Source organism: Bufo gargarizans, chromosome 9, assembly GCF_014858855.1.
Source record: "Bufo gargarizans isolate SCDJY-AF-19 chromosome 9, ASM1485885v1, whole genome shotgun sequence".
Classification (NCBI taxonomy): domain Eukaryota; kingdom Metazoa; phylum Chordata; class Amphibia; order Anura; family Bufonidae; genus Bufo; species Bufo gargarizans.
The window spans coordinates 19,123,378-19,138,983 of NC_058088.1; the positions used below are offsets into that span (position 1 = coordinate 19,123,378).

The following is a 15,606-nucleotide window of genomic DNA, read 5'->3' on the forward strand; positions in this document are numbered from 1 at the left end:
GGTCACATGGCCTACCAGGAGTGGGCGACCTGCGGCACGGCAGCTGTCGTGCAACTACAATTCCCAGCATGCTCCATTTATTTCTATGAGAGTTCTGAGAAGAGCACAGCAAGTATGCATGCTGGGAGTTGTAGTTTCACAACAGCTGGAGGGTCGCAGGTTGCCCAATACTTCTAGGCACAGGTCCGGCCTGTTCAAGTGAATGGAGCTGAGCTGCAATACCGAGCACAGCCACTGTATAAGGGGTGGCGCTGTGCTTAGTAAGCTTCGAGGAGGTTGGGGCACGCACCGTACCGCCGCAGCCTATTCAAACAGCTGATTGGCAGGGCAGACTTCCCCGATCAGATGCTGATGACCTATCCTGAGGTCATCAGTATTAAACACTGCGACAATCCCTTTAAGGCCTGTCACCAGTGACACCCCTATGTATTAGGTATTGCTCGCCTGATTATGATGCTGCTCTTGTTTTGTAGATCCGCGACTCCTCTGCTGAGAAATTCAGCTTTTAAGCAATATGCAAATTAGGCATTTAGTGCAACGAAGGCGGTGCCATTGCTCTCTTTAAACCCAAGCTCCGCCCCTTTCTCTGCCCAGAACTTCCATCGGACAGGGCCAGGCAGTAGGTGCGTCATGTCTCCAGGCCCTGCTTTCTCGCACTTGCATCTATTTCAGATTGGCGCATGTGCAATGGAGCCGCAAGTGTTCAGTTAGGACAGAAGAGACTGTACTGCGCATGTATCCGGATGTATGTGGAAAAGGTGTTCATTCAGATGGCGCCTGGGACGGGTGTCGCAGCCGTAAAACGGTCCCTAAAATGTCCCTAAAGAGGAGCCACCACCTCTCCTGACATGTCTGATAAAATACATACTTGTATTCCTCTTTCTGGATCCATAACGTGGATATACCTTATGTCGTTCCTTTGTTATTCCTCCTAGAAGTATATGTATGCATTGGCAGCTGGGTTTTCCCTGCGCACTCTGACACTGTCCCATCAGCAGGGACACACCCCAGTGACACTCCGCTGCCGGTTTATCATACGTTTCAAGGAGCAATAATAGAGGAACAGCACAACACACAGTCGAAAGAAAAGATGCTTCAGAATTGTAATATCAGGAGGAACACAAGTATTTACCACAGCGGACGTGTGAGGGGAAGAAATAAGTGCTGGATTATCGGACTCTCTGGATGTTCGGATGTCAAATTATAGGAATTTACACGAGGCCGGACGTCACAGGGCGCAGGGGTTGTCACATGACTTTTTATTATAGAAAAAATTCCCACTTCCTGGCGGCGAGTGGATGATGAGAGTCGAAGCTTGAGGTGGAGCAGTAGATTAGAACTAGGGATGAGCGAATCGACTTCAGATGAAGCAGGAGCTCCGTACAGTATTAGAATGTATTGGCTCCGATGAGCCGAGTTCGGGAAATGGTTTTTGAAAGTAAAAATTTATTTATGAGACTTCACAAAGCTATAACTTTGGCTCATCGGAGCCAATACATTCTAATACTGTACGGAGCTCCTGCTCCGAATGAAGTTTTATGCGAATCGACTTCGGATGTTTTATGCGAAGTCAAATCGCTCATCCCTAGTTATAACGCACAGGGTGAGGCAGAAGTCGGGACGCCCCCTTATAACTGGCGGAATTTCTAGAGGATTGACTTTCAATGTGTGAAAGTATCAACTGGGAGCAAGCCTTCCTCGGCTGCCATTTTGAAATCCGCCATATTGAATCCACCTCAGGTTTATCCAATGAGAAGGGGTTCATGTGATATATCAGCCTTGGCCAAAATGTACTCAGTACTCGGGAGTTACAAGAACAGTCGTCGAGTTCATACTGGGAGTTGTAGTTAAAGCAGCGGGAGAGCGAAAGGTTGCTGATCCCTGTGTAACGGGATGCCATATTCCCATCGGTGCCCTGACACCCCCCCCCCCCCGCCCCCGCCACACCCTTGACTCCTCCTAAAGATGTAAAGAAAGGGTCAAAACGGACACTTCCAGTGTGTTTCTGAGTAGATTCTAGCCAAGACTGATATATCACATGACCCCCGCCTTCCCACTGGAAAAACCTGAGCTGATTTCAATATGGCGGATTCCAAAATGGCGGCAATAATGCCGCCTCCCTCCCAGTTAATATTGTCACACGTTGGAAGACAATTTTCTACAAATGACGCCAGTTATAAGGGGGGGGGGGGGGGGTCCCGACTTCTGCCTCACCCTGTCTGATATATGCACAGATGCAAAATTTGTATATGGCGGCAGAATCGGGTTTTGCTATGGCGGCTTTTTTCGGATCTTGGCAGTCGTGAAGCGGATGATTTGCAGGCTGGCACCATGTGTTGACGGTTATTCCGTCTCCATTAGTTGAACGGTTTCTTCCACCAGATCGAAAGAAGCCACGGTCTCTCGTAGGATGGCGGTGGTGCCGCGCCGGTAACGGTATGAAGATGACCTGCGATGAGAAGAAGGAGGAGGATTATAGAGTGCACGGCTAGAGGGAGTGGCCTGACAAAATACAAAATGGCACCCCCTCCTCATCATCCTGTGATAGCTTGCTTGGCACCCAGCTCCTCTCTGTCAGAGGCGACCGTGCACACTGGACTAATGAATGGCCGGGGAGGAAGAGGATCAGGCATAGTAGATTTCAGCATGCCCAATCCTGCCGCCGGAGCTTCCCCCTGTTTGAGAACACATGCAGTCTCAGCTCAGCCAAGCATGCATGTGTATGAGGGAGTCAGGAGAATAGCTGAGCGTTGTACTGAGCAATCTCCGGCAGTCCCATGGAGATGAATGGACGCAGTGCACATGCAAGACCTGCCTCTGGAGCGACTCCAAAAGTTATGGGGCCCCCCGTTCTTGTGATCGGTGGAGGTCCCGGTGGTCAGACCCCTGGCAATCTCATAGTTATCCCCCGTCCTGTGGGATGATCCTATGTACATACTGTGAAGCCGTTATTTCTGGTGCGGGCTCCCCCACAGATATGCAGGATGTCACCTATTACATTCCATGTTCTTATTACAGTGTCTTACCTTTGCCCCTTGGTCTCCGTCTGTGTGTAGCCCCTTAATACCTTCGCCCCCTCTCGAGTAATAACACACAGATCTACTCCACTGCCAGATCCAAGGTCGCAGAGTATGCCCGCTGTTATGGCTTCCGTCACCAGATGCTTAGCGTCCTCCAGCTGCGAGAGGGAGAGGGGACAACCAAATGAATAGGAGAACCACTGTAGCCTGTACCACTGGAGACCATACCACCGGACCCCATACCCTGCAGCATGTACTACTAGAGCCTGTACCACTGGAGCACATACCACTGGAGCCCATACCACCGGACCCCATACCCTGCAGCATGTACTACTAGAGACTATACCACTGGAGCACATACCACTGGAGCCCATACCCTGCAGCATGTACTACTAGAGACTATACCACTGGAGCACATACCACTGGAGCCCATACCCTGCAGCATGTACTACTAGAGCCTGTACCACTGGAGCACATACCACTGGAGCCCATACCCTGCAGCATGTACTACTAGAGCCTGTACCACTGGAGCACATGCCACTGGAGCATGTACTACTAGAGCCTGTATCACTGGAGCACATACCACTGGAGCATGTACTACTAGAGCCTGTACCACTGGAGCACATACCACTGGAGCATGTACTACTAGAGCCTATACCACTGGAGCACATACCACTGGAGCATGTACTACTGTAGCCTGTACCACTGGAGACCATACCACCGTAGCCCATACCCTGCAGCATGTACTACTAGAGCCTGTACCACTGGAGCACATACCACTGGAGCATGTACTACTAGAGCCTGTACCACTGGAGCACATACCACTGGAGCATGTACTATTACTGCCTGTACCACTGGAGCACATACCACTGGAGCATGTGCCTGTACCACTGGAGCACATACCACTGGAGCATGTACTACTGTAGCCTGTACCACTGGAGACCATACCACCGTAGCCCATACCCTGCAGCATGTACTACTAGAGACTGGAGCACATACCACAGGAGCATGTACTACTAGAGCCTGTACCACTGGAGCAAATACCACTGGAGCATGTACTACTAGAGCCTGTCCCACTGGAGACCATGCCACCGGACCCCATACCCTGCAGCATGTACTACTAGAGACTGTACCACTGGAGCATGTACTACTAGAACCTGTACCATTGGAGCCCATACCACTTGAGCCCATACCACTTTAGGGCATGCCACTGAAGCCTAAACTACTGGAGCCCATTTCACTGAATCACATATAACCAGAAGCCTGTAGCACTGGAGCCTATACTAATGAAGCCCATATCCCTGAAGCCAATACCACTGGAGCCCATACCACTAGAGTCTTTGCCACTGGAGCCCGTATCCCTGGAGACCGTTAACTCTGGAGCCCATACCACTAAAGAATGTACCACTGGAATCTGTACCATTCGAGCACAGACCGCCGGAGCCTATACCACCGGAGCCAATACAACTGGAGCCCATACCACTGGAGTCTATCCCACTGGTGCCCATATTACTGGAACCCATACCCTTGATGCACATACCACTGGTGCCCGTACTACTGGAGCCCATACCCTTGATGCACATACCACTGGTGCCCGTACTACTGGAGCCCATACCCTTGATGCACATACCACTAGTGCCCGTACTACTGGAGCCCATACTCTTGATGCACATACCACTGGTGCCCGTACTACTGGAGCCCATACTCTTGATGTACATACCACTGGTGCTCGTACTACTGGAGCCCATACCCTTGATGCACATACCACTGGTGCCCGTACTACTGGAGCCCATACCCTTGATGCACATACCACTGGTGCCCATACTACTGGAGCCCATACCCTTAATGCACATACCACTGGTGCCTGTACTACTGGAGCCCATACCCTTGATGCACATACCACTGGTGCCTGTACTACTGGAGCCCATACTCTTGATGCACATACCACTGGTGCCCATACTACTGGAGCCCATACTCTTGATGTACATACCACTGGTGCCCGTACTACTGGAACCCATACCCTTGATGCACATACCACTGGTGCCTGTACTACTGGAGCCCATACCCTTGATGCACATACCACTGGTGCCCGTACTACTGGAGCCCATACCCTTGATGCACATACCACTGGTGCCCGTACTACTGGAGCCCATACCCTTGATGCACATACCACTAGTGCCCGTACTACTGGAGCCCATACTCTTGATGCACATACCACTGGTGCCCGTACTACTGGAGCCCATACTCTTGATGTACATACCACTGGTGCTCGTACTACTGGAGCCCATACCCTTGATGCACATACCACTGGTGCCCGTACTACTGGAGCCCATACCCTTGATGCACATACCACTGGTGCCCATACTATACTACTGGAGCCCATACCCTTAATGCACATACCACTGGTGCCCGTACTACTGGAGCCCATACCCTTGATGCACATACCACTGGTGCCTGTACTACTGGAGCCCATACTCTTGATGCACATACCACTGGTGCCCATACTACTGGAGCCCATACTCTTGATGTACATACCACTGGTGCCCGTACTACTGGAACCCATACCCTTGATGCACATACCACTGGTGCCTGTACTACTGGAGCCCATACTCTTGATGCACATACCACTGGTGCCTGTACTACTGGATCCCATACTCTTGATGCACATACCACTGGTGCCCGTACTACTGGAGCCCATACCCTTGATGCACATACCACTGGTGCCCGTACTACTGGAGCCCATACCCTTGATGCACATACCACTGGTGCCTGTACTACTAGAGCCCATACCCTTGATGCACATACCACTGGTGCCTGTACTACTAGATCCTATACCCTTGATACACATACCACTGGTGCCCGTACTACTGGAGTCCATACTCTTGATGCACATACCACTGGTGCCCGTACTACTGGAGCCCATACTCTTGATGCACATACCACTGGTGCCCATACTACTGTAGCCCATACCCTTGATGCACATACCACTGGTGCCCATACCCTTGATGCACATACCACTGGTGCCTGTACTACTGGAGCCCATACCCTTGATGCACATACCACTGGTGCCTGTACTACTGGAGCCCATACTCTTGATGCACATACCACTGGTGCCCGTACTACTGGAGTCCATACCCTTGATGCACATACCACTGGTGCCCGTACTACTGGAGCCCATACTCTTGATGCACATACCACTGGTGCCCGTACTACTGGAGCCCATACCCTTGATGCACATACCACTGGTGCCCATACTACTGGAGCCCATACTCTTGATGCACATACCACTGGTGCCCGTACTACTGGAGCCCATACCCTTGATGCACATACCACTGGTGCCCATACTACTGGAGCCCATACTCTTTATGCACATACCACTGGTGCCCGTACTACTGGAGCCCATACTCTTGATGCACATACCACTGGTGCCCGTACTACTGGAGCCCATACTCTTTATGCACATACTACTGGTGCCCATACTACTGGAGCCCATACCCTTGATGCACATACCACTGGTGCCCATACTACTGGAGCCCATACCCTTGATGCACATACCACTGGTGCCCGTACTACTGGAGCCCATACCCTTGCTGCACATACCACTGGTGCCCATACTACTGGAGCCCATACTCTTTATGCACATACCACTGGTGCCCGTACTACTGGAGCCCATGCTCTTGATGCACATACCACTGGTGCCCGTACTACTGGAGCCCATACCCTTGATGCACATACCACTGGTGCCCATACTACTGGAGCCCATACTCTTTATGCACATACCACTGGTGCCCATACTACTGGAGCCCATACCCTTGATGCACATACCACTGGTGCCCATACTACTGGAGTGCATACCCTTGATGCACATACCACTGGTGCCCATACTACTGGAGCCCACACCCTTGATGCACATACCACTGGTGCCCGTACTACTGGAGCCCATACTCTTGATGCACATACCACTGGTGCCCGTACTACTGGAGCCCATACCCTTGATGCACATACCACTGGTGCCCGTACTACTGGAGCCCATACCCTTGATGCACATACCACTGGTGCCCGTACTACTGGAGCCCATACCCTTGATGCACATACCACTGGTGCCCGTACTACTGGAGCCCATACCCTTGATGCACATACCACTGGTGCCCGTACTACTGGAGCCCATACCCTTGATGCACATACCACTGGTGCCTGTACTACTAGATCCTATACCCTTGATGCACATACCACTGGTGCCCATACTACTGGAGCCCATACCCTTGATGCACATACCACTGGTGCCCGTACTACTGGAGCCCATACCCTTGATGCACATACCACTGGAGCCTGTACCCATCTCAGGCAACAAGGGCAACATTTCAGCAACAGTTTAGAAAAACCCACTTTCTTTCTAATTTTAGATTTTAGGGGGACTCAGCTACCAGGATATAAAATTTCACACTGGTGACATCACCAGAACGCAGGTGTAATATATGGCAGCCTGTATTCTGTGAATGGAGAAAGCACAGAGCAGCCATAAAGTGAGGGTGAGAGAGGCGACTGCTGATCACACTGGGAACAATGTCGGTAACATGTACATTAGGGTCAGTGGCGGATTATAATTGGGGCGTTTGGGTCGGCAGCCCCAGGCCCAGGGTGAGTGAGGGGCCCATCGCCAATTTGCCATCCTAAACGCCCCATTTTGCGCCACCACCAGACCCCAAGTTACAAAAATATATCTGCAGTAGCGACGCACAGCCAGCGCTTCACTTACACGCTGCGCTGCCTGATGCAGTGCAGACAGTAACAGCCGGCCGGCTTGCTTGATCCCGCCCCATTCAGTGCCGCGAAGATAGGCTGTAAAAATGAAGCAGGGCGGATTCGGCGGAAGACAGAGTGCTGAGGAGAGGAGAGGAGGGGGGCACGTGACTCAGTCAGTCACTTACTGTAGCTCCGCCTCCTCCGTCACAGAAGGCGCGCTGCAGTGCTTTATTCCCGCCCCCGGTCTTCTCAGTGCCACCACTTACTATTGCCAGCGCCAGGAGTCGGGACAGCCTGGCTGGGTCTGTGAGAGAAAGCAGCATGGAGGACCTGCTTCATCGGAGTTAACTTCCAGTATTCAAGTGAGCAGGCGCAGCAGCAGCCAAAGCTAGTAAATTCTAATGAATGGTGATGGCCTGGGCAGCAGGGCCGTGGGACTGTGGGTTGTGTCTGTGACTGAGAGGCAGAGCAACAGTGGCCATTTTAGTCAGATTACAGGCTACAGCCACTCTGCAGCTTCGGCTCTAATCTGACTGAAATGGCTGCTGCTGTCTGGCCTCTGCTCTGCCTCTTTTTTCACAGGTGCCACTGCCCATCACAAAGTGTGTTTGACTATAAAAATTATGGATTATTACACCAAGTGTTTGATATTAAAATGGTGGATTACAATTGATCCTTCTCTTTACAGGTGCCCAGCCCAGCACACCAAGTTTTTGACCATCAAAATGATGGATTATTAATCCCTGTATGATATAGGGATTAATAATCCACCATTTTGATGTTCAAACACTTGGTGGGCTGATCTGGGGATTAGGGATGAGCGAACTTCTGTTTTCAAGTTCGGCGTATAAGGTTTGGGTTATCTAAGAATTCCGTTATGGATATTCCGCTACCACGGACCCCAAGTTATGGTTCCTGTTTGCAGAATCCATAACGGAATTCTTAGATAACCTATAGCTTAAAAACCGAACTTGAAAACAGAAGTTCGCTCAGCACTACTGGGCACCTGTGAGGAGAGAGAAAGAGCAGTGGCACAGAGACATTGGCCAGCAGTGGCCATTTTAGTCAGATTACAGGCTACAGCCACTCTGCAGCTTTGGCTCTATTCTGACTGAAATGGCTGCTGCTGTCTGGCCTCTGCTCTGCCTCTTTTTTCACAGGGGCCACTGCCCATCACAAAGTGTGTTTGACTATAAAAATGATAGATTATTACACCAAGTGTTTGATATTAAAATGGTGGATTACAATTGATCCTTCTCTTCACAGGTGCCTAGCCCAGCACACCAAGTTTTTGACCATCAAAATGATGGATTACAGGGATTAATAATCCACCATTTTGATGTTCAAACACTTGGTGGGCTGGGCTGGGCACTAGGGATGAGCGAACTTCTGTTTTCAAGTTCGGCGTATAAGGTTCGGGTTATCTAAGAATTCCGTTATGGATATTCCGTTACCACATTAATAAATAGAGAAAAGGGGCCCAAGTTTAGGAAACAGCCCCGGACCTATGATGCACTTAATCCGCCCCTGATTAGGGTATTGCTTACGATACAATTCCCTACATATGGCTGATCCATAGGAGGAGCTGCACCTTGCCCATAGTACACATCTGAGATGGCCGCCTGTATAGATATTACAGTACAACCTACGCACAGCAAGTCACTACGCACTCACCTCCATGTTGGGTTTGAAGCGATCTTCTAAGACGGCGATTGCGGCACTTGCTCCGGACCCTAGAAACAGTGGGGGAAATGTATGAAACCACCAAGTTGCCGCTTTCATCGCAAAAGGGGCATCTGAGAAATGAGAGCTGCCATCTGGTTGGTTGGTTGGTATGGCTAAAAATATCTGCCAAAACTTCTTTTACAGGGGTTTTCTGAAACACTGTCCCTGGGAGTGCCCCAAACTGGTAGGACCTCAATTTAAGGGTGGGATTTACACAACCCCCACCCATTTTCCAACCCAGATTGGAGGAACTGTATAAACCAGAAGTGAAAATGTTGAATTTGGTGATTTTTATTTTAATTCGGTGTTATCAGTAGTAATAAATCAGAGCAACGTTTCACTAGTCATCTGACTGGCTTTCTCAATTGGAATGGCTTGTACAAGGAATCTTTGGCATTAAATACTAGTGACTCATGCTTCAGTCAGCACTATCTGTTTATCAAGAACCTCAAGAAAGCAACATGTTGCACTGATAGGTCATCAGTATTAAAATTTCGGAAAACCCTTTTAAACTGCCTCTAGAGAGATGATAGAACAGCGTTGTAAGTGGCAGATATTACATGTCACACACCCCTCCACCTCTAGTCAAGCTCGGTTTCTACATCCTGCATAGTCTCTTTCACACCTCCTTTGTGTGAACATCTTACCTCCACGAGGTCCTTGACTGCGTGTTGATTAGGATAAACAGATTATGCTGACTGAAGCATGAGTCACCAGTATGTAATGCCAGAGATTTCTTGTACAACCATTGACTGGTTGAGTGACTAGCGAAAGGTCTTCAAGAGAAAATGCAACAAGTCCAGTAAGTATGACTTATACTACTGATATACCATGACCTGGATGAATGGGAACCTTCACAGACATATTGAATTTGGCCAGTCTTTTCAACCCTATTTAACTTACCTGTGGTCCTGGAAGCTGCCACCAGGGAAGGCGCCAGCTACCTGTAAAGCTTCCCTTACACATAAGATGATGATTGGCCAGAATGCATCTGATCATGGGATCATTCATGGGAAAGATCCAGTCAGACTAAAATGACCGACCAAGGAGAAAGATCACAATGGGCTTGTGCAAAGTGGAAAATGATCGTCTTAATTCGGTCAATTGTGTCCTGGATGGAAAAAATCCAACCTGACCAGACGATGGTCAGCCAAAATGAGCAGCTTTAGAAGTTGTCAGACTTCCCCCTTACTTCATGTCAGGAGATTTGGGGAAGAATTTCTGGAAGATTTCGATTAAGATGTAAGGATCCTCTCGAGTCTCACCTAGAGCCGTGAAGGGCGTTTTGTCGGTGGATCCATGAGGGTGGACACTGGTAAGATGGGCGCCACATACATCAATCCCTCCAAGGATGATCGATGCTCCGATGTGACCTTGGTATCTGAGAGGAGAACAGATAAGAACATAGGATTGTGTCTGACAACCTGTATATTCAGAGCATGAACTTCCTGGCCTGGTATTCTGGAATTAACCGATCTTCTAGACCGATGCGGAAGCACTAACATCTCTACTAGCCTGCTGCGGTTTGTGCTCCGGAGCTGTTCTTCCTGTCGTACAGGGTAACTTGGAACAAGAAGTTACAACCATTGGATCTAAGATTTCTACTTACCTGGTCACCTACCTACTCCTGCATATTACCACTATTTCTGACTGAGTTATACACTGTACTCACCTATACAGCAGCTGTTTGAGCATCCGGGTTGCAGTGCAGACACGTGGCGATCTTCCCGTGGACATAGAGTGGATTGCCAGATTGGAGGACAAAAGTTGGGTGACGTATTCCGCATCGGCGGCTACTCCGGCTCCACAGCCACTGAGTGCAAGTACAAGGGAAGGGGTCAAGTGTTACCTGCGAGCAGTGGCTACATTTGGAGGGTTGTAGAGGTAGCCCACCCAACCATCCCAATGGACCAGATTTGTCACCTTTAAGGGCAATGGGGCCCCCAGTAGTGGAGGCCATATTTATGCACTTTGTCTCAGATACGGGGTCCTCGTCTTTATGGGAGTCACCCCCAGTGATGGTCTCACTGATGTCTATATGGTGTGTTGGGCAGGACAGGTGTAACAAAGCCCCACCATGGGGTTCTACTTACTATATGTTGTCTGAGATGTAGTGGATCTTGGCACAGTTTTTATCTGCTACCACCATATCGTCGGTGGCTCTCCTGTCCGCTCCTAGGATAACGCCGTCCTGTAAAGTGAACCACAGGTCAATTAATGCTACACACACCTCCATCACTGGACAACCCAACCACCCCACCCTACCTTATATACGACACCAGCAATGGTGGTCCCTGTCTTACGAGCTTTCGGAGGTTGGAGGCCAAGAGATGACGCATTTTCCTCTATGGCGCTATTTCTGGGGACGTACAGAAGACACAGGTCAGTAACAACCTCAGGTAGAATGTAAGCCCTCCTCATGATGTATCCTCCATTCACTTCTACAGATTCTGTTGGTTGCCCTTGGACAAGAGTTGACCTCCACTCTGCTGTCAGACAGGTGAACTGTGTGCTCCCACAATGCACTGCTCTTTGGTCACAGAGAAGAGAATTTAGAAAAGTGTCTCGAAAAGTTATGTAGTTTTATGAAGCTGAACCTCCGCCCCTCAGTATTCTTCAGAATCGCCATGCAAAACTGGGCACCCGTCAGCAGGATCATCCTCATTAAAACAGACATAGGTTCTGATAGGGGTGATACTGATGATTAACCCCTTAGTGATCACTGATAAGTCTTTGTACAGCATTCATTAAGGGGCCTTAGGCTAGGCCGCCATAAAAGTCGGCTGATGCTGACTGTTTGACCCCTTAGATGCCACGGTCAATAGCGACTGTGGCATCTAAGTGGTTTCAGAGGGAGAGAGTTTCCCCTGTCAGCCATCAGAACTGCAGCAAATGATATTGCAGGTGTTGATGTCTTTAAAGGGAACCTGTCACCAGGATTTTGTGCATAGAGCTGAGGACATGGGTTGCTAGATGGCCGCTAGCACATCTGCAATACCCAGTCCCCATAGCTCTGTGTGCTTTTATTGTGTAAAAAAAAACGATTTGATACATATGCAAATTAACCTGAGATGAGTCCTGTCCCTGACTCATCTCACATACAGGACTCATCTCCGGTTAATTTGCATATGTATCAAATCGTTTTTTTTACACAATAAAAGCACACAGAGCTATGGGGACTGGGTATTGCGGATGTGCTAGCAGCCATCTAGCAACCCATGTCCGCAGCTCTATACACAAAATCCTGGTGACAGGTTCCCTTTAAATATCTGCTGGGGGCCAGTGAAAGCCCCCAGGACTGCCCTATGTGTATTTCTATTAGGACGTGCAGACTAATAGATTGCCTGTTAGTATCCTCCTGACAGCATAGTACACTGCACTACATAAGTGGTACAGTGTATTATAGAAGCGATCAGAAAATCACCTTGTGGGACTTAGGCTACATTCACACGACCGTATGTGTTTTGCGGTCCGCAAATTGCGGATCCACAAAGAAAAAAAAAGGATGATGTTCTGTATGGGATCCTTTTTTTGTGGATCCATTGTAACAATGCCTATCTTTGTCTGCAAAACAGACAAGAATAGGAAATGTTCTATTTTTTTTTTGCGGGGCTACGGAACAGACATACGGATGCGGACAGCACACATCTGCATCCTATCCGAAAAAAAAAAATTGAACGGACATGGAAACAAAATTTGTTTGCGTGAATGTAGCCTTAGTGTGGGTTCACATCACATTTTATGCTTTTGTTTGACCTATATGTTACAAAAAAGGATACAAAAACGCAGCACCCCACGTTCTTGTATCCTGCAGAGTCCAGTAAAAAAAGGATATGTTTAAAAAAAGTAAAAACACGTACACACGCACTAGAAAAAATATCCACATATTTGGTATCACCGCATCCGTAACAACCCGACCTATACAATTATTATGTCATTTATCGTTCACGTTGTAAATAAAAGAAAGAGTGGCTGGTTTTTGCTTATCTGCCACAAAAGAAAAAAAATTAAATAAAAAGCGATCAAAACAACCCAAAATGATACTAATGAAAACTACATATTGTCCCGCAAAAATCAAGCCCTGTCACAGAAAGAAGGAAGGGGTCTTGGGATGAGGCAATGCAAAAATATTTTCATTTTTAATTTATTTATTTTTTGAAAAAAAGGTTTTGTATTGTACAAAATTAGTAAAACTTAACTAAATGTCGCTAAATTTGCAACGGAAAAGCTCAGAGGCCGTATTGTCTGAGCTGAAAATGGGTGGGGCTTATTGAAACCTTGCCCATACATGGCAGGGCCTATTGTTCCGAATTTACCAAGTTGGTAAGTTTGAAATTGGTTGCGGCGTTCCCGAGATACAATAAAAGACATTCCTTTATGCAAATGAGGGCTTCAGTGCACCGAGGGGCGGGGCCTAGCCCATCATTGCACCTCAGCTTCTTTCATTTTTGGTCGTTTGACAGTCATTGTAAAATCCATGACCTCGTTGGCCGGGGGTTCTTGTGATTGTCATGTCATATGCATCTTTATCCTTTGTGGTGAAACATTCAGGTCGTGCGACGTTCATGATTTGACTGCAATGATTGTGTGATTTAAAGGAACCCTAACCTACCCCCAAGGGGTTGTCACCCAGCTTTCCCAGAAACATAGGGAGATTTATCAAACTGGTATAAAGTAGAACTGGCTTAGTTGCCCATAGCAACCAATCAGTTTCCAGCTATTATTTTCCGAAGAGCTGTCAAAATGAAAGGTGAAATCTGATTGGTTGCTATGGGCGACTAAGCCAGTTCTACTTTACACCAATTTGATAAATGACTCCCATAGAGCTAAAAATGACACTAATAGACTATAGCACAGGTATATGTGAATGTACGCAGCACTGATGTCCGTATACCACCTATACAGGATACAGCACCCGCCATCTTACATGGACTGGCGGACATTTTGTCTTTGCCGACAAAGTGAAACTACTCGTGGGTACGGATCACTACAACAGCAACGGCAGTGCCACACCTGGATTCTTCTAGCAAACCAAATGAGGCCCCCAAAAAACAAACGGGGCCCTTTTTTAGAGTTGAGTTACACCTGGGGATGGAGGGTCTGAAGGAGGTGACACCTCTGCTGTGGGACAATCCCTCTTGGGGTCCAAGGCAAGGCTTCCGGGATGCCAAGTATGGGTTCAGACATGTATGTAGCATGTCACATCCATGCCCGTCTAGTCAGACTGCACACCATTATGGCCGTAGGAAATACATTTAAAGGCATATACACTGTGCTCCCTTCCTCAATGACGCCCTAGGCAGCTGCTACTTCTTCCTACCCTTTGAGGGGTGATGAAGGAACCTTGTGAAGGTCCACGCTGCTCATGAAACAGGTGGACGGGACCCTCATGAGCACACCCCACATCCTCCGTAGGTCTCTGAGGGCGTATTCACACGGGCACGCGTGGCCACGTTTCCCAGACTGACCGCCACTAGTGATCTACGGGGAGGCTCAGTCATGGACCACGCATGGTCGTGTGAATGAGCCCTAAGAACGACTACACCTAGAAGAGTGCCTCCTGGTCGTGGACCTTACCTGAGACAGTTCTCGAAGTTGAACCCTCCTTGTGGGGCGTCGTGTCTGGAGCCCGTGGGCAGCATTTTGTGTTCCCTGTCCGGATCGCTCTCAGCTTCTTACGGCGTTCCTGTCACCGATGGCCCTTTGCATCCGGTATTAACCCTTCCTTCACCTCAGCTCCTCTCCTTGCTCTCAGCCTCTTCTCATCTTCCTCCTCATCGAGCTGTAATTTCTCCTTTCACTTTCATCTTCTTACCCTTCACATGACTGATGGCGGACGCTGTGTACAGGCGTCTCATATCACACGCCGCGATCCTGGATCTGAGCCCAGTGAATGCGAGACAATCATTTATTATCTTATAGTCCGAATAGAAAATTACTACAACTGAGGGATAATGATAAAAACATGGCTGCTTTCTTCCAGAAATAGCGCCACGCTGTTAATAGGTTGGGTCAGGTATTGCAGCTCGGCTGCATTGAAGAGAATGAGGCTGAGCTGCAGTACCACACACATCCTGCGGGCAGGGGTGGCGCTGTTTCTGGAAGAAAGAAGTCTTTT

General features: G+C 48.7%; 2 protein-coding genes across 2 annotated transcripts in view; one reads left to right on the forward strand and one right to left on the reverse strand.

The window, feature by feature from the left end:
• Window positions 1-1,228: 1,228 nt before the first annotated feature.
• LOC122946497 (proteasome subunit beta type-7-like) lies at window positions 1,229-15,338 on the reverse strand. The gene is made up of 8 exons (XM_044306183.1): window positions 15,066-15,338; window positions 11,754-11,847; window positions 11,582-11,679; window positions 11,161-11,301; window positions 10,754-10,869; window positions 9,438-9,496; window positions 3,027-3,178; window positions 1,229-2,449 (listed from the first exon to the last, which is right to left on the reverse strand). The coding sequence occupies exons 1-8, from the start codon at window positions 15,128-15,130 to the stop codon at window positions 2,344-2,346; spliced, it is 831 nt and encodes a 276-aa protein (XP_044162118.1). The 5' UTR covers window positions 15,131-15,338; the 3' UTR covers window positions 1,229-2,343.
• Window positions 7,508-15,606, forward strand: part of LOC122946498 — a 29,906-nt gene continuing 21,807 nt past the window's right edge. The window contains exon 1 of the mRNA XM_044306184.1: window positions 7,508-8,125. Coding sequence (XP_044162119.1) covers window positions 7,868-8,125 — 258 coding nt within the window. The 5' untranslated portion in view covers window positions 7,508-7,867. The remainder of the gene's footprint in view (window positions 8,126-15,606) is intronic.

Excerpts from the sequence above, each read along its gene's own strand:
- LOC122946497 (XM_044306183.1), bottom strand. The coding sequence starts at position 15,130 with ATGCTGCCCACGGGCTCCAGACACGACGCCCCACAAGGAGGGTTCAAC. Across the intron at positions 11,848-15,065 it reads AACTTCGAGAACTGTCTCAG|AAATAGCGCCATAGAGGAAA; the intron begins GTAAGGTCCACG and ends GTACGTCCCCAG. Across the intron at positions 10,870-11,160 it reads CTCAAACAGCTGCTGTATAG|ATACCAAGGTCACATCGGAG; the intron begins GTGAGTACAGTG and ends TTCTCCTCTCAG.